Source organism: Pleurodeles waltl, chromosome 2_2 (genome assembly GCF_031143425.1).
Source record: "Pleurodeles waltl isolate 20211129_DDA chromosome 2_2, aPleWal1.hap1.20221129, whole genome shotgun sequence".
Classification (NCBI taxonomy): Eukaryota; Metazoa; Chordata; class Amphibia; order Caudata; family Salamandridae; genus Pleurodeles; species Pleurodeles waltl.
Window position 1 is genome coordinate 745,792,067 of NC_090439.1, and position 19,033 is coordinate 745,811,099.

The window sequence follows — 19,033 nt, forward strand, 5'->3', positions numbered from 1 at the left end:
TGCTAGGAAAGAGTAAAGAACACTTAGTGAATTTCTTCTGACCTATTAGTAAGAGGACATTGCCATCCCCTGAAGCAAATGTGAAGTCCTTGAGCATCGCTGTGGATGCCAATCCCCCAATTCAACCTTATTTTAATACATTGTGCTGTGCTAGCTTCCACATTCTAGATGTTAAACCAAATGCTTCTCCATCTTCCAGACCAGATGCACTGAACTACTTTGTCCTACTTTTAATCAAAACTGGAGTGCTGTATGTGCCTTTATCTTGGCTTGAAGCAGGCTTATTTAAACCTCAAATAGCCCAAGGTGCAGCAGTCTGTTCGATCTGTAAATATCAAATATAATGTATCTGAACCTCATACAGTTGCTGATTGGTTACCTGCGTAGCAAAGAATTCATTTTATTAATTTCACAAGAACTTAACTTTTTTTAAGGTGCATATTGCCACCCAGACAGCTCTTGTCTGACTAGTCTTATTCAACCCTTCGGATTTCGCTCCGGGGGTCTACTTCTACAGATCCCAGCAATACAAAGATCTCTTCTGGCACGCTGCTTCTCCGGTTTTTTGGGAGCAATGTTGTACCACGGGTTACATTTAGCGTTAAGACACATTCCTAAAAATCTCACTTTCAAGAAAGTAATCAAAACTTCCTTTCTTCGTAATCTTCTTTCTTTTATACTCTGAGTTTTGATTCTTAGCATCAGGAGGCCTTTGGCTACAGAGCACACTGTAAATAAGGTTAACAGTTTTTCATTATTTTTGCTATTTTGTTCACAGATAAATACAGAAAAGCTCAGATTTTCCTGTGTGTATATTTTTTAAAAATGGCTAAATTAGAAATCGAGTTCTGTTTTGTAAGTGACTCTAAATGCAGGCAATCATGACTGCCAGGTCAAAGCTGTACAGATTGAGAGGGCAAGGGACTTAAAGAGACAGTTTCTTAATGAGGATTAAACAGCCATAGACATGCACAGGTTTGATACTGACACACGCATTTCTTAAGAGTATACTGATGTATCATCTACGGATATTTATATCATTGAAACCAATCGGGCATCAAGGCATAATTATACATTTATCTGTAAAAAATGTGGAACTATACTAGTTTATTGTTCATTTTTAATACACAGAACCCTAGACAAATATGGAAAAAATCGTCTGAAACTAAATGTGGATAAATATAGACAGAAATGACAAAAACACTAAGGCCGCACAGGGAGCCCTAATGATAAGAAATCACATCAGCTCGAACCATTCCAATCAGGATGTTGTAAATGCAGGGAGAGAACAAGAGGAGTCTGAGACTCTGTAATTTATTGAGGGCAGGAAGATGTTGTGGTCCATGGTTGCTGAATAAAAAGCTCCAGCTCGACCAAAGTTACTGTATGGTTGAGCTGGAGGAAGATCGAGGAGATATGGCTTTAATGATTAGTGTTAATGAACTTCCAGTCGTTAGGACTAGTTTAGGAGGGTGGGGGGCTTAGTGGGATGATTTAACCTTTTTCCTTGTGATCTGGATATATTGGAGGCGAGGATGTAACTGGTGTGTCAATTAAAACTGGAGGTGTGTGCTTGGAGCTCTTTGTTTGGGAATAACTACTTTGAGTCTGGAGCAAGAAGGCTAGATGCCACACACCAGGGAGGGCCAGGAATGGTTTCAGGGACTGGGGTTTGGGGAGGCCTGATGGGGCACGTGGCACCACTAGCCGAGTCAACTATGTGAGTGTGTTACTCTGTGGAAGTCCAGGAGAGGAAAAGAAGGAGTTGGGGTGATGGGTGAGGGCTTGGGGTTTGGGGTTTGAAGGGGGGGAGTATGGATTGTGTGATATTTCGAGAGAGAGGTGAGGAGAAATCGTGGAGTCTGGAACCGTGGGTGGTGGGATAGGAAATGATGTGTAAAAATATAATTTTACGAGTTTTAATGCTGATGAGAGTGGGAGAGGGACGGTTTTTAGATAACGAAAAGTAAGTTGTCCAGCTCTTCCCCACCCCCCCGCTTACTGGTATAAATGCATGTATTTTCTAATATAAAATTGACCTTAATATCATACACATTTCCTGTCAGTCTCACAGCTATCAGGGGGGTGAAAAAGCAATGTCATTTGTTCACTGAGCCTAGGTGTCATTTCATGCAAAGTGTGTTTCCTAGTTTAGCTGTATTAATGCAAAGTTGTTTCTCTTCCTATTGTAGACCACAAAAGCCTTCCTCCCAAAGATGCTGGATATGAACCACGGACACATTGTGACAGTCGCAAGTTCCCTGGGACTTTTCAGCACAGCTGGAGTAGAGGTTTGTTTCATCCTGTTTTTAATCAGATAATGCTACCTGCAATCATAAGTCTGTTAAAAAAACTGTCATTTTTTTAATGTTTACAAATGAAATAATGCTCTAAAATATTTTTCGTTTACTCTGCTGGTGCTTTTTGGTAGTATAAAGAAGACAAACTTGATTATTCATCTTTAAACGGTCTTGAGGATTTTTTGTTTGCGCCTTTTTGCGCTTTTGTTTTGAGGCAGCTTGCGTAAGGGTCCTCTGTTTTTGATATATTTGGGTTTTTAAGGCTGTGTCCTCCCTTGCTACCTGAGGTATGGGTACCTCTAGAGATCAGGTTTTTCCATGCTAAGTATCTAGGCATGTTTAAAAGGACTTATTTATACGGTATGCTTTTAAGATTGTTGCCATTTTGATTCCCATGTTTGTTACTGGAGGTTATTTAATGCTGGGATGATATGGCCTCATTGCGGGTTCTAGTCACCAAACGTACAGTAGCATGGAAGACCACTTTAAGTGGAACCATTCTTGACCTGGAGTGGCCAATTACAAGTACATATCTGTAATGCACCCTGTTGAAACCCGAGGTCTTCCAGTGGTTCCATATATTCACTGAACATCAATGAGTAATAATGGGCCCCTGTGGAATGCTGTTTTGTGTGCAATAGGGGCAGTAATAGTGATTATCCATATAGATTTTCATGTTTGTCTTTTGAGAGAAACTACATTAATCATGCTAACGCCAAGCCCTCAAGACCTAGTCTTCTTTTCAGGGTGTCAAGTAGAGTGCTATAGTCAATGATGTCCAAAGCCAAAAAGAGGACCAATGAGACAGGACTTGCCACAGTCTTCAAAGGTTGGGGCATCATCAGTCTCTGAAGTGTCACAGTTTCTGTACCATGGCCTGGCCTCAAACCTGATAGGTGACCGCCAATCAGGTTAGTATCTGAAACCTAGTTTTTCATTTTGTTGACCATGCAGTTTTGCAGTAGTTTGGCTAGGAACGGACGATTGGTGATTGCTCAGTAATTGATGGGATCTGCAGGTCACTACCCTTTTTCTTCAGGAGCATTGTAATATGTCTGGTTTTTAAGGAGTTTAGTACTGTTCCCTGCTGAAGGGATACGTTTATGATGGCAACCCAGATTGTGTTCAGCCTAGAAAGCTTTTTGTGATGGTTGGGGATGGGCTGTGAATAAAGAGATTTGGTATTTGAAACCGCCATGGAAAGAGATGGGCTGTCAGTGGGTTTAGATTTATAATGCCTGCCCTTCAATTTATGCTGGATTTCGACTGTCTTGAGTTGGTCATTTATGTGCATCAGCGGCTTGTTGGACATTGGAATGTTTTTGCAGAATTCAGCCAGTTTGATGCAACTCTTTTGATCTTTTGTTAATTACAAAATGTTTTTTCGTTAAGTTCTTAGTATAATGCAATGGTTTGTGGTAACCTTAGCTCATTTGAGAGCCGAAAAAATGGTGGTTGATTTTTTTATTTTTATTTTTTTAACATAATTTTTCATCCTATGTATCTAAAGTACAATCATTGACCTATGGCATAAAAAGTGTTTTCCTATCAAGGGCTATACTATAAGATTACAAGACTTATAACAAATATTTGTGCCCTTATATCAATCTAAAATATTTGCTTGTTTATTTCTACAGTCCATGTTCACTCACAGGCACCTTAGTGCTAGAAGTCATTCACTTTTAGGATCAGCCCACAGAAGAGCATACACAGAGTTGGGCAGTTCGTCAGCCTCTATAGCCATTGCTTTCTTGGAAGTGCCAATCACATCTGGATGAGCCCAGAGGACAGCTGTTTGATATTCGAAGTGCCATAGTGAGCGGAGAGCCATGAGGTTGTGAGGCTCTATATTACAAGCCATAGCTGGCTCAGGCTGCAGTACGAGTGCGCCTCCACCCTGGCCCCTCTCCACACGTCATCAAAAATAAGACATCCTGCCGGCCATCGCCAGCAACAATAAGGCGCAGTTGCGGCCATCACTCTGTTCAGCATGCACTTGCCAACAGTGCAACCCTTATTCGCCCATTCTGCCTGTCATGCCCTCTTTAGGGGACTGTCTGGGGTCTGGCCATGCATTCTTGTCCAGTGCCAGTTATCATGACTGATAGAATGTTGCCTCTTACGTTGCCCACATAAGTGGGATGACTGCTGAGAGGCAAACCATTCCCTCCACAAGGACACCTGCTTGGTCCACATACATCCACAATACTCCATCTCCCAAGAGCAGTATTGCTCGTTTATGTCTTGAATAATTTTACAGGTTACAAAATCAGCTAAATCTTATGTTTGCAGAATTCCTTTCCACTGCATGTTAGATAATATCTGTGTCTTCTACGCTCAAGACTGCAGCTTTGCACACACGAATATTCTGAAGCACTAATCAGGAGTGCGTGCCAATAACTTAAAGCACAGCTCCGGTTTTCTTTCGAAACAGAATTGCTAATAAGAGAGACAAGATTTCGTAACAAAAGCCTAAAGGCAAGTTAAAAAAGACATGTTATGAATTACTCCCTGTGTTCTTGGACTGCACTATGCATGTTTACACAGAGGTCTGTGCTGAGACTTTACATGCGACTTTTTTCCTCCATTCCCGTCAAGTAAAAAGTATTACTCTAAGAAAACACAGCAGTTTAAAGAAAACATTGAGTTCCTTTTTTATGCATCTACTTATGTTTTTTTGATATTAAAATATGCTAGTAAGCATATGATTTCAGCATTGTGTGCTAATCCGTTAACGATTTTAGACTTGGTCTATTCCTGCAGACACATTCACTGGTAAATTGAAACAGAGTGCACTTACCCTCCCGGAGCTGTGTCACTTTTAGCAAACGTGGCACACCTGCTGTCATGGTGGAAGAGGGTTTTCATTAGCGACACACCAAAGGTGTTATGAGAGTTTTTCCCTTGAGTAGGTCGATCCCAGCCTTTGGTGGGGTGATTCTCTCGGAGACTGCAGCACCATTATGACGAGGCTCCGAAAAATATTGTGACTATTAATGTATTGTCTTAAAAACAATCATTTCTGTGTCTGATGCTCCCACATTTTAACAGCAGAATGTGTTGTGAATTATGAAGAGGTGGGAGAAACTGCATGCTGCTCAGCTGCAGTATAGCGTCATTCAAGAAATCTGGGCAATCCAGAAAAGTAGGGTTCTGCTGGCCCTGCTTTATAGCGCCATCTTCCGCAAAGCCTTCCATTTCGCATAGAGCGCTCTACTTGAACTACCTTGGAGTCCAATCAAATGTGGAATTTAGAAGCAACAGCCAGGATTGAAGGGCGTACAAAGGGTGTCAAAGTTTCCAATTACATAAATTGGAAAATAAGTCTGACCGAGAGCAGAACCACCAAATCATTCGGGTTCTCTCAGCCTCTGGCCTCAATGACAAACCTAGACACTCTTGATACAGTAATGCGTCCATCATTGCAACCTTCAATGCACAGCTGCCAAGTAGCCACATATTTTGTGTGACTGGCACCTTTGGCCAGCCCTGATTTTTTTTTTTGCGAGAATCATTTTTTGCGCTGGGTTATCTTAAAGCCATTACTAGAACATTACATTGCACAAAAGAGGATAATTTCTTATAATTTTTATAATTACATGGACATAAGTCCTATTGTTCTTCTTGCCATAAAGTGTCTCAGAGTTTCACTCATAAGACATTAAAATGTTACACATAGGGAAACTGAAAAGTTGGCAGTGATTGTGGAACCAACACAACTTCCAGCATTATGGCCTTAGCTGTCCATGCTCTCACTCATACATTACACTTTCTCCATCCATGAACACACATCCATGCGTTCATCCAGGAATGTTCTTGTAATTACTCACCCATTCATCCAACTATGCATTCACCATGTCCATGAATGTATTTACTACACTTTTTCATCCATGCATACAATCAGTCACTCCATTCATCCACCGTTTCACTCATTCTCAAATTCCTACACTTGCAATTCCACACAACCAGGCATAGCAAAATTGTCAATTGAAGAAAAATTACTTTCACTTAAAACGCCCGACATATTGGCTTTGCAGTACTTGTTCTTCATCTTCCTATACTTTTCCAACTGTTACATGGGCAACAAATGTTTATGTAGGCCAGTGGTTGTTTGTTTAATCCACTTTCCCTGCCCTCTTGCCTGTATCCTGTACACTCCTGCCAGTGAGACTGTGTCCCCTGCTTCCTGATTTTATCCCTTTCTGTTGCATCCCTTTCATTGTACTTGGCACCCTTTCCCCTCTCTGCCGAGTCAATGTATAGTTTGGCAGTACCCCTCCTCCATCTAAGATTATGACTAATGCAGACTTAAAACAGAAATCCTTATAACTCTGTTTACAAACTCTAAAGATTGGTCTCAACAGCTACTTTTAGTTCCCAGAATGGGTCAAAGTCATGGGCCTTGGTCTTTACGGCTAACATCCTGCAGTGCTGTGGCATCCCCATGCAGCTGCACATGCACACGATTGAATTATGTATATGTTTTAGTTCTGGAGTATTTGTTTTAAAGGCATTCACGTTGACACATTTCCATTGACCTAATAGGTTGCAATTGGCAGCAGATGAACACTGACCGAAATAAGGGCATTATTGTCAGTGGCTAATGCAAACCCTGGGGCCCACCTTTTGGTCTTCAAAATGGGGCTTTGGACCCTCTCAGTAAAGCTGGTGAGACGCTGAAGTGTCCTTTGGTTCTCAAATGACGGAAATTATTGTAACACAATTCTTTCTGTTAGGTGTCTGACCAGAATAGACTTTCCCAAAAGTTTTTTGAGAGCATAATCTAACAATTTCAGACCTTTTCATTAAAAAGTGCGGTATTCTGTGTTGATTTATTGTATTGTTTCACATAGAACCTGTTTGCATGGTTGTGGACACTTGGCAGTAGAGATGTCATAGTGTTTATGTTCTGTGCTGTGCTTGTGTTACCCTCCAATGATGCTATGTTCAGTTCAAGTCCGGACTACAAGGTGTACAGTGGTGATCCCGCTGTGTCATAAAGAGAGCATCTTATTGGAAAGCAACCTTATGTGTGTGCTCCTGGTGGTATTGGGAGCATCCCTCCTTCCTCCTGCACCACTTCAGACACAGCAGGGTCAGGTGTCTGGGAGAACGCAGTAGAATAATTGATCTGTGTACTTGGATATTATGGTAATGTACAGATATATTAACTGCTTCATAATCGGCAAGCATGATCGTGCACCAAACAGTTTCGTAAACTGTGGTCCAGTTCATGAGACCACTAGTAATAAGCAGACTCACTTTGTGATATAACACAAAATAATAGCTCATCCCAGTACATTTGGCGAGGGGCCTAAAAACATTTCACTTGATCTGAATGCCTCGCAGATGTTCAAATGCAGTGGGCTGAGCATGCTCTCAAAGGGGGGGGGGGGCTATATTGCAATAGGGGTTTGTATATGCATTTTCTGAATAAATCCTTCATGTTCTTTGCATCCCCCCTCACTTTTAAAACTCATCTACAAGCACACTTCCTAGCCTCGTGCTCAGCACCACCCAGTCTCAAGCACAATACCCCCTTGATTCGCCCGCAACACTTCCTAGCCTACTTGTGATATCATCCGATCGACCCAGCTATGCAGCTGTGAGTGAGAGGGGATGTCTCCTGGAACTGTGGATCTAAAGCATGTTAGAACTAACGCTTGTATAGTTGGAGAGACTGCCCACTTGAAAGGTTGTGTAGGAGCGCTGGGCACATCAGTATCATATTAATTTTTTGTCTTCCATGTATAAACAATCCGAATACTTCATTAAGCTATTACTCTTAAATGACACCTCAACCATCCGCTTTCCTACCATGTATGGACAAAGTTGTAGCAAGCTATTTAATGACTTGGAAAGTGGTTTGTTGTATTGCAGTGGGTATGAAAGCACTATACACATGCAACACTCTCATACAGTACAACGCAAGGGTCTGGCGGCCTACCTCATGCCCCTGAACTTGTTAAATGTAACAGTCAACCTAATCTTGTCTCGCCTACAGCACCAGTCAGCCACGGGAGATGGGCATACGTCACTGCCTGCAAGCATTGCATAGTTCAGGCCTATAAATAATAATTTCTATACAGTACTCTCCATATGTACACGAAAGGGAGCCCTGAAAGTAGCCATTCCTGCGATGTAGGCCCCGGCACCAATATCCGTATTTCTGCCACGCAGAGGCAAGTACAGCAGACCTTCGGGGACTTGGTATCCACTTTGTCACCCCCTGAAAGGGTACATTAAGCCCATCTCAAGGAAGCTGTCTGCGGGGTGATAAGAAATGGAGCGATCCAGTCGCACGCTTATTGGCTCCTTATCGTCCACATTATTGCCTACCCATTTAAGTCTTCGTGAGTTGTGATAAATCTCACGCGCATTTAAAAATTCCATTAAAACGTTTCTTTATCTGCAGAAACCGTGGCAGAGGCGAATTGCCAAACGACCCTTGACTCCTCTTCTTTCCTTGGCTCGCGCCAGTGTGTTTCTTGCCAGTATCCGTTTAATCTCTTGCCTCTGAAGACAGCTACTCTAAAACCTCATCGGGGGAGCACGCCAACCTGTCCTCCGCTGGTTCGGAGCCCCCTGCAGCAGCCGAAAGGGTAACCCAGTTCCGATCGAGCTCCTCTGCAGGTTTAGATTTATGTTTTTAGCTCTGTAAGGAGGGCAGTGGCTTCTGCTTGTGTGAAAACTTTGCATACGTTTGTAATAATAAACCTGTATAATAGCCTCTGAAGAAGAACTTTGTGCCATGAGGGGGCCCCAACAGCAGTGTTTGGCACAGAGCTCGAGTTCTCTGCCCTGGTACTGCTGTGCTACAGACCTACAGCACGACAATGATTCGACCGGGGCGAAATTTGAATTACACTGGAGTAAAGTGACAAATTTCCTTAATTTTGCGTTACTCTTTTGACTCAAAATTACCAAAAATAGCACGGTTATACCCGTTTGCATAATTATGAGTAATTTGGCCCAAACATTCTGCTGCAGAACCAGAGGAACAACAAACCTAGCGAGCATCAGTAGTTGCTATTGTTTGTGTTCTTTTACATTCAGCGCAATCTTCTTAGCACAAAATGCATCCTGGGTCCCAATATGGAAAACTGGTTCTTTTGCGCTAAGAATATAGCGCTAAATGGTGGGTTGTGCTCCCTGTGCCTAATTTTGCTCAATTTCGCTTAATTTCGCTTAATTGCGCTACAGCAGATTACACAAATTTCGTCCACCCGTATTAATGATTGACATGGAAAGCATTATCTTTCGACGCTTATGCAAGTGGAGGGACGAACTAATGGACGGAGGGCTGAAGCGGCATGCAATCGTTCATGATCTCACAGAAATTACATTTTGCTGATTAAGATGTTCAGAAACGTTTTAAGTCTAGAAATGAACTCTGACTGCAGTAGTCTAACTGTCTAAGATCCCGTGCAGATTGTGTTAAATAGAGTGGCGTTGGCTTTTTTCTGCAGTAAACAAGTATCCGTGCACGTTTCTGTGAACCAGTACAGGCAACACAGGGTTAACAGCGGTGCAAGCTTTTCTTACACAGTAAAAGGCACCGCACAGGCTACAATAATGAAGCTGATGTAAAATGTGGTGTAATATATAGTTATATATTATATTGTGTATCCTCATGTATTCATCTTTACTCTGTAATACATTTTTGTGTTGTGCTTTTATGTCTTTCTTTACTTCTTTATTTACCTTTGAAAAGTGTTTAGAATTGTATTACATCAGTGCCTGTCAGGTTCTAGAGTGTGTGAGGCCACTGAGTTGGAAGCTCACTCTTGACCTGAACAGACAATGATGGCTGTCGTGGATCTGAGAAATTAAGAACCAGCTTGATCCATCACCAGTATGTGAAGAGCTGTTCCTTTGGAGAATTATTTTTTGTAGAAACCAGGATAACCCTCCTACAGCTTCCCTCGCACAAATGTACGTGCGCACACATGCACTTAAAGCACATACACCAGCCAGGAATGCATGCTTTCTTCACACAATATGGCCACTACAAAGGCTTTGTCAGTGCAAGCATCTCTCACAGAATGAAGGTGAATAGAACGGGCAGCAGCAGTGTGCTTTTCTCTTACCCACACAGCCCCACACAGGCTTGTTCAAACACAGTGCAAACTTCCTATACACGCTGCAGACTCCCACAGGTCTCCCACTTAGGTGGTGCCAACAAAAAGATGAAGGGACACTCGGGCTTCCGTTATTATGTATTTTTGGTGTTACCCATTTAATCAGTGCTTTTTGGAATGTGTTTTTTTAACAGCATGTGTGGATATATGTGAACACAGAATAATTATTACCCCCCCATTGGCATGTGATTCAATAACATGTATTTATTCACATATTCCCAGATAAGTAAGTGTGATAGTGCCCGAATGAATATTCAGGTTATGCGTGAAGAGGATGCCACCTCCTCCGATGCACTGATAGCTTCAAGTGGACTTCTACGAGCATAAATGACAATCTCAGAACATGTGAATTTTAAATGTCTTCATATACTCTTGAAAAAAGTGGATAACCATTTCACATATGATGATGCAGCAACAAAAAGTATTGACAAAGTGTGTTTTTAGGATGCATCTTAAGAAGACACCCCCTTTGCACCCCTGAGTATTCTCTAACTTTTAGCTCACTATCCACTCATTGCACCTAAGTTAAGATATTAGGATTTTTGGATCACCCATGTTAACCTTTGTTTCTCCAAGTGTGTGACTACAGAAGATGTCCTCCTCCGTAGAGGGCAGGTGGTCATATCAACCCTCAGATAGGGTAAATAGTTACACACTGTAAGTGTATCCATGTGGTCTTTACATTTGCGATGTGTTGCTGTCTAATCACAAGTTTTACAAATTTGTTAAGAAACATTAGGTGACTGTATTATGCCTATATTATATTCTTCAGTGGAAACCGTAATAAAGTAGATTCACTGGTGAAATCATATAATTATTATCTGTGCAGGTGATGAAACATAAAAAATTGATTTGCAATGTAAGCCTTATTGTAGCCTCTCTACATATGCACATGAAGAGTACACATGGAACTCTCATCTACTCAGATGAGAGCCTGACACTGGTTATGGGGTGTTGCATGGGTTGAAACATGTTGGCATTTGATGGGATGATTGAGGCAAACTCTTATTTTATTCCTCCCTTTTCTATTTTTTTTTATCTTGCTCCGTTACCCTTTAATTAAGGGAATTCCTTTGCGTATACAGGGAGGAAAATTGAACACTATTCTGGATCCCTAATTTTTCCAATAACATTTACTTTGACCTCCCTCATGCTGAGGATAAACTAATATTAGAACATTGGAATGCTGGGGGCTCCATTGAAAACAATGGAGTGCTGCGGGCTTTTACTTGCCGGTAAAAGCCCGCAGCGCCAACATTCCAATGTTCGCTTTGTTCACAGCAGCAGCTGTGAACAAAGCCTCACGGAGCCCGAGGGGATTTTAATCCCCTCGGGCTCCGTGAACATTTTGGTGGCAGAATGTTCTAATAGCCTTAGAACCCGCCGTAGCGGGCTCTACCGGCTATTAAAGTCCCTCTCCCTTGTTAAATGCCCTCGCCTTCGGCATTTAACGCGGGGAGCGGGCCTTTAATAGCCGGTAGAGCCCGCTACGGCGGGTTCTAAGGCTATAGTACAGCCTACTCCGGGTTGGGACGAGTGATGCTATGATGAGGCATACCACAAAAGTATGGGTAAGGCTTTCAGCACTATATAATGGTGTTTTGCGAAGGCCCCTGTTTTTTCCCTCTATATCTGGTTTATCTGACACATTATTGCATTGTGTATGTGATTGATGAATGTTAATGAGGATGTGCAATAGTGGAAATAATCCTCTTTCTCGCTCTAATTATAGTACTAGAACTGAACCTCTCCCAAATCCCCAAAAGAGTAAAACACTGCACGTCTGGTTCACAAAGGTTTTGCTGTGAGTGAGCATGTCTTGATCTCCTGAAATTTACTAGTTCTAGAAGAGTAAGTCACAGCAAAACATTTGTGAATTGGGGCATCTTTTTGTGGATAAAAAATGGTGATCACTGCAAAATGATTGCTGGAATGCGCTGTAACCATTGCTTGAAAGTCGCCACATGAACTTAGAGCAAGGTTATTGCTTGACTACGTCAGGGTTTAAACTAAGAAATAGCGGATTTAGAATTCAGTAGGCAAAACACTTCAAAAGTAACAGTAATAGTGAACCCTGCCTCCTGGAAGAAGTTCTTTGTCAAGAAATCTTTTAAACATGCATCTTTAACTTTAGAGGGTTTTTTTAGTTTAACGAGCTAATTGTGTTATGTATTCTTTTTAAATTAAATCATTTGAGGTTTTTCCTTGTTGCTTGAGGTACTTAATTGGAGAAAGTCACAATTTTAATGTGGAAACCAACTTGCCAAAAGTTTATGAACTGTGGGAAGTAATTGTATTGCTTGCGAGAGAAATTTCACACATCCCTTGTTGTGATTTCTGACGCTCTCATGCTTAGTGAGAGAGTCCTGCTGTGTATTTATGTGGTAGTTGTGTAGCTAACTTAGCCAAAGGCAGTGGAGCGCTGTAAAGGAACAAAGGAAAGCTTAAAGTCAAGGACTGATAGAACAGGAGGCTGGTTTGTGCATGGTTAATGCATCATGATGTAGTGCTCTTTAAAGTGGTTCTTCTTCAACTCTTTTCTACATTAAAGCAGCGTTGCGGCGGGCTTGATGAATATGGACAGGTTATTCCGGATCCTGTGTGCATATATGGAAAATACCTGTGCCTTTTTTCTTTTTTACACTTCATAGTCTGCAGAGAACCTCCAGAGGTGGTGAGCTTGTCTTCAGTATCCGTGGGGTGCTAGTCATGATGGCTTTGTAACTGATATTGCAGGGCTGGCAAGTGGAGAGCCAGTGGAGTTCTCTCCAGATTGGGTGGTGGGGTGATTTGATAAAATTTCTTCAGGCCCTGGGTTAGACGAGCTGCAGGTTGTAGGATGCCCATAAGGGGTGTCAATGTGGAGTCTGGGAGGCCGTGGGGCAGGGCATAACCACCATCCAGATGTGAGAGTATGAGAGCTTAAAGAATATTTCTGAGGTTTCTTTCTTGAAAAAAACAGTTTCATTGTCTCCCGAAGGTAAAGCTGTAGGAGTCAGTCTGTTTTTTTTTTTTCTTTTCAATGTGTTCCTTGAGGGTGAGGTTGGTATTTAGGGTACCAAAGGTACTTGTCATTCATTGAAAGTTGGGATTGGAAGCCATCAAAGTGGGTGGTTTTAGTTTACCAGGTTTGTACAGTTTCTTGATTGTTCTTGGCAGTAACGAAAATTCTAATTTGGTTGAAGTTTTGATACTGTTTATATCTGCTTTTGAAGGTGTTCAACTGTGAAAAATGGGCCAAATGTTATGAATAGTGAAGTATATGGAAATTATAGACGTTTCCGTGCAATCGTGAATCTCAACTGATGAAGAGATTTTTCTTGTTCTTCATTGTATATTTCGAGGTGTGGTCATGGTGGTCACAATATATACTTAGTTTGCCTTATCTCTAGCAGTTCAAAATAGCAATGCAGCATTTTTTAAATCTTTTTAATCTTCAGCATGCATCTCTTGACTTTTACTTTATAGATTGCTTCAGCACTGAACCACATCCAATAGTCTTGCATGTATACTTGAGTGTGTTATTTGTAAAGTGTAAATTTAGCCAAAAGGTAGCAGAGTGCTTTACTCGGCCTAAGGCAAGGACAGAGTTACCAGTCTTACTGTGAATAGCTTTTTGTTTTCTCCTTTCTGTGAGTTTACTAGTTGCAGGTAATCCCGGGCTTGAAGCAACACTCTGAATGCAGCTTGTCCACTCAGAGCCGCCTTTCATTGGCTATGTTCAATGCATATTTTGTTTTCATTGGCTAATTACAATGCATCTTTTGTCTCCTCTGCAGGATTATTGTGCCAGTAAATTTGGTGCTGTGGGCTTTCACGAATCACTGAGCCATGAAATAAAGGCTGCTGACAAAGATGGTGTTAAAACTACTCTTGTGTGCCCTTACTTGGTGGACACAGATATGTTCCGTGGATGCAGGATAAGGTGTGTTTTTACTCCCCCCTCCCACCCCTCCTTTCCCAACCCTCCTCTCCCCTCCATCATACCCACCTAGCTGCATCAACACAGTCAAGTTGTGGGTACCAAGTTATACCTGTCTCGAACCTCTCAAAAGAAATGTATTATCCCCACCCACCCTTTGCTTGACAACTGTTCAGTTAGTTTTGTGATATGTAGTCAACGCTTGCACTGCCTGTCAGGTGCCCCTCGAAATGATTGACCTCGAGGTAACCATATTGCAAGTTGAATGCAGGTTAAAATGCAGTGAGAAAAATTGGAATGGAAAAATGTACACCGTCAAGTAACCATCCTTACTGGGTCAACCACAGGATCAGCCACACAGCTTAACTAAAGCTTGCAGTAGCAGGATGTCAAAATTATGAGCTCTTTGAGTGTGTCTATTGAGCTGTGACTTATGGTATTTCTGACCCATAGCTGGACATTATTGAAATCAGATATTCATATAATAAAATGCTTTGTAGAAGGGAGTAATACAGTTGGTGCTTATGGTCCGAACGAGTTGAAAACCCACTGTGCTCTGACACCACCATCATTGGCAGTTGATTTTTTTTAAACTGAATTGACTTGTTGCATGAACACAAATCACAACATTAATCCTAATCTGCCAGAATGTGGCTGTTGAGGCTTCGGGCCCCATTTGCAGAGGACAAATTATTTTATTTGGGTTTCTTTTCAACTGAAGTGTGAGAGTATCGTTATTATTTGGTGGTTAAAAAATCCCACTATTTCATTTTTATTAGGGTTACCTGAAGCCTTGTGGGCGTAGTTATCACCAGAATTAAATCGTGAGTCCCTTTTTCCACCAAAAACAGGTCAAAAGTTACTCTCAGAAAGCCACAACATTCCTTAAACCCTGGAACTTTGTGTGATCTTAGAATTTCCTTGCCTCAACACTCACACTGTATGTGAGTGCTCACGGTGTTGCTGATGTTAAAGGATAGTACATAATTATCCTCTCTCACCATTTCACAACAATGGAGTTTTGATTTTTACTCCATGGATATGTATATTACTGATTTATGGAGGCTTTCAGCCAGGCTCTTCATCTGTTAGTCTGCGGTGTCAATCACATTTTTCTTCCAACCTCAAGACAGCACGGTGCAATGGGTTAGCCCACTTCAGCCATTATATAACTTCACTGCGAGTAACTGTATTCTGCTTTTTCACAAGAAACACAGCTATACACAAAGTCGTTTCCTTCAATACCAGGGAATACCATAGTAATGTGTGAGCCTAAGACCAAAAATGTTTTGCGTTTAGCAAATATATTTTTCCTTTTTTCTTTGGGGAGCATCCAGCACCTCCCTCAGCTTTAGAGTTTCAAAAAACCCGTTACAAAACGTGCATAGACAAAGCCAAAAGGATGCATCTAACATCAGACCTATTGGCGTTGACAATGCTTGTTTACTCATGTTGTTGAAAGGAAGCAAAGAAAGTGGATTCCTTTCTTATGTGTTTTCCACTTTGAGTATATTGTACCAGCAGGTATTAGAGTGTAAGCTCTTAGCACACAAATTAAGAACACACGTAAATTGAGGCCTGAGTCTTTAAACCAAAGAAAGTATGATCTTGTATTTGCATTAACATTCCAACACTTAATCTCATCACATTATTTCATCTTTGTAAAAATGGATGCACAACTTGTGTTTTCTCTTATTTGTAAATTAACTGTGCTAGCTAGTTGTGGTTTATGATTCACTTAGTTTGAAAGTTTGCAATTTCCCCCCGAAATGTGCGAGACTGAAATAATATTCTCTGTAGTTACCCATGCCAGCCTGCGAACTGGTCTGTTGTAAGAGAACCTTGTGAAAGTTACCTTCACCCTTTAAGTTCCATTGTGAATTCCTTCTAACTCTGAATTTCCTTATGAATAACTAACTGATAAATCAAATATCTGTAACAATTGTAGAGTCCTTGATGGTGTAACTTCATTTTAGTGTGAAAAAAATAAAAAAGAAGAGCTACAGGGAAGTGGTGTGTCAGTGTGTGACCTCTCACAAGAAATATGCATCTTCTGCTCCTAAAAAGCAACAAAGCATGAGAACACTTCTGCAGAACAACCCCAGTATCCTCATGTTTATTTCCCTAGTGCGCCAATATTTATTTTTAGTGAAGCAATGGTTAGGTTCACAGTTTCATTTTACCCTGGAAAAAATTGGTTTTAGAGAAAGTCTTCAAAGAAAAGCAAGCACTTGGCAGGCCAAGTTTCCTTACATGTGTAGAGCATTACGCTGGCATTGATGAACATTAAAGCGGTTTGCATCCGTTCACTGATCAGGCTGCATTTTATAATTAAAATATTTTCTTTCAGGAAAGAAATTGAGCCCTTCCTCCCACCGTTGAAACCAGATTACTGTGTGAAGCAGGCCATAAGAGCAATTCTTACTGACCAGCCCATGATATGCACTCCTCGGCTGATGTACATGGTGACCTGCATGAAAAGGTATCATTTATTCTTTTCCACACTACACTAGTTTCTTTAGGTGCAAATCTGCCACTTTCGTGTTTAGAATTGATGTGCAAGGGTGCTTGCATGATTCAGTGCAGCGATACTGAATTTTATATAACTTGTAATGGGCTTTTGTTTAGTCGTCTTCAGCTATTAGCTTCTTTGGCTCAAGAGCCTTCAACCATTGATTTAAGACATTGTCGATCACATTTTAGATTAGCCACAAGAGTATTTTAGTTTTGCCTTATTTCTGTTGGCTATTTAGACAATTTTATATCTAAATAGTACACTCTTTCACCACATACTTAATTCTTTATCTCATGGATTTTTTTTTGTATACACAAAGCAATCATTTTTAAAAATTTATTTTGCACTGCAAGCCGCATGTTTCTAATTGCATTTTATTGCTGGACTGCTTCAAACTTATCAGCTTTAAATGTATTTGCTTTACCAATGCTTGTTATTCAATGGTTCTTTAACCTCATACATGCGAAACCTGCTTTCTGGAATGTGTGTAAGGTAATGGGCATACAGATGTGTGATTTTCAGGAGTACTCCACAAAATTCTACTTGAGAAGGATGTTTAGAACTATCTGAAGTGACACAATGTGTACAGCACCTTCTCTCTTTCCTTCTCCCTCTCCCTGTGGTCTTCCAAGTTTAGACAGCACTCTGAAGAGCATGATATTTCTTCTACCTTGTAGCCAAAAAACCTGGAAAGGACTCACCAGGAAATGTATCTTTGTTATCCTTTTATGCATATCGTGCACCAAAGGTCTTTATCTTACTAAAAAAAAAGTTAATAAATAAAAACATTACAAATGAAAGCAGGTTACACACTTTTGAGAAATGGTCATGTTGAAGCGAGAATAAGGCATTCCAACAGAAGGGATACAGTTCTTTAGTAGAGCATAGAAAGAGCATGGAGTGGCGGTAATATGGACAGACATAGGTGGCCATTTCCAGCACATGCTGGATTGAAAGACCAAAAGCGAGATTGAGCACTATGGTCTAATGGCAGGACCACACAGAATTGTGAAGGGGATCATAGATCTTGTGCAGGAATAAAATACTGGGCTAGTGGAGGCCAGTTTGTGCAAGACCATCCATGTTTTTGCACAAGACCATAAGTGCAGCTGAAAGCAGTGCACAAGAGAAAATTAGAGATGGGCATGAAATGTGCATTAGTTTACAGAGGGTCCGAGACTGAGTAGATTAAACAATTTAAAGAGAAGACCGACTGCAATATTAAACATTGGTCTACTGGGCAACCGAGAAGAAGGAATTATTAACACATCAGATTAAAAGATTTAATGTTGGGGATTTTCTGGCTGGAAAAGCGAGCAATGTGTGGATTTTACTGATGTTCGTTATCAGCAAACCTTAGACACAGAAAATGTGACTAGAGTAAAATAGGGAAGAATTAAAGACAACCTCGGGTTTTTATCCAGTGGTGGTACATGTAAAGGTATTCAAGACTGGACAGTGGATAGCAATTATGCCAGAGTGTCTTGAAACTGAATGAACTTGGAAAAAGGAATTTAAGGCTCATGTGAGTGGACATGACACAATAGTCCAAAGGCGTTGCTAAAAGAAGACTGTGGAGCAGCACTTATAGAGATAGAGTTAGATAGAGAATAGAGGGAATCACAAACAAAGGACTGAGAGCACTCGGACATGAGGATTATTAATCCAGGAGACAGAGTATGCATAGTTAAAGGAATTAGAGACAAACCAAGGCAAGGTGGCACAGGGAAATACCATGTGATGAGGGAGTGTTTATCATATCTTTGTTTTTAGGTGCACACGTCAGACTTGACTTTTTAAATCTTGGATCTGCAACGGTGAGGAGCAATGATTAAATGTAAGGTGGTTGGAGTCAGCGAGTCAGCATCAAGTATGCTGTTTTTGAGAAAGCAGCTGCACTAGAATTCTGTCAACTGGGGAAAATGTTGACCAAGATATGCGGTCTCTTCTGTTGAAGATGCGCAATGGTCTGATGTCATTCAATCACAAAGTCGATGCCTTCACTCACCTGCTGGATGCAATGAAGGAATGGCTAGATAAGCACACTGCCCATACTGATACCGCAGAACAACTCATATCTAACATGGAGGATGATATCTTTAAAGTGGCTAAGACGCAAAAAGAGATGTCGAGTGTCATAGAATGCCTAAACCTG

The 19,033-nt window shown here is 41.1% G+C and overlaps 1 protein-coding gene across 1 annotated transcript in view; it reads left to right on the plus strand.

Annotated features, from left to right (window-relative positions):
• The window catches only part of RDH10 (retinol dehydrogenase 10), an 83,766-nt gene that overhangs the window by 57,154 nt on the left and 7,579 nt on the right, over window positions 1-19,033 (plus strand). Inside the window, exons 3-5 of the mRNA XM_069220360.1 lie at window positions 2,193-2,291; window positions 14,221-14,366; window positions 16,714-16,845. Of these exons, the coding sequence (XP_069076461.1) occupies window positions 2,193-2,291; window positions 14,221-14,366; window positions 16,714-16,845 (377 nt within the window). The remainder of the gene's footprint in view (window positions 1-2,192; window positions 2,292-14,220; window positions 14,367-16,713; window positions 16,846-19,033) is intronic.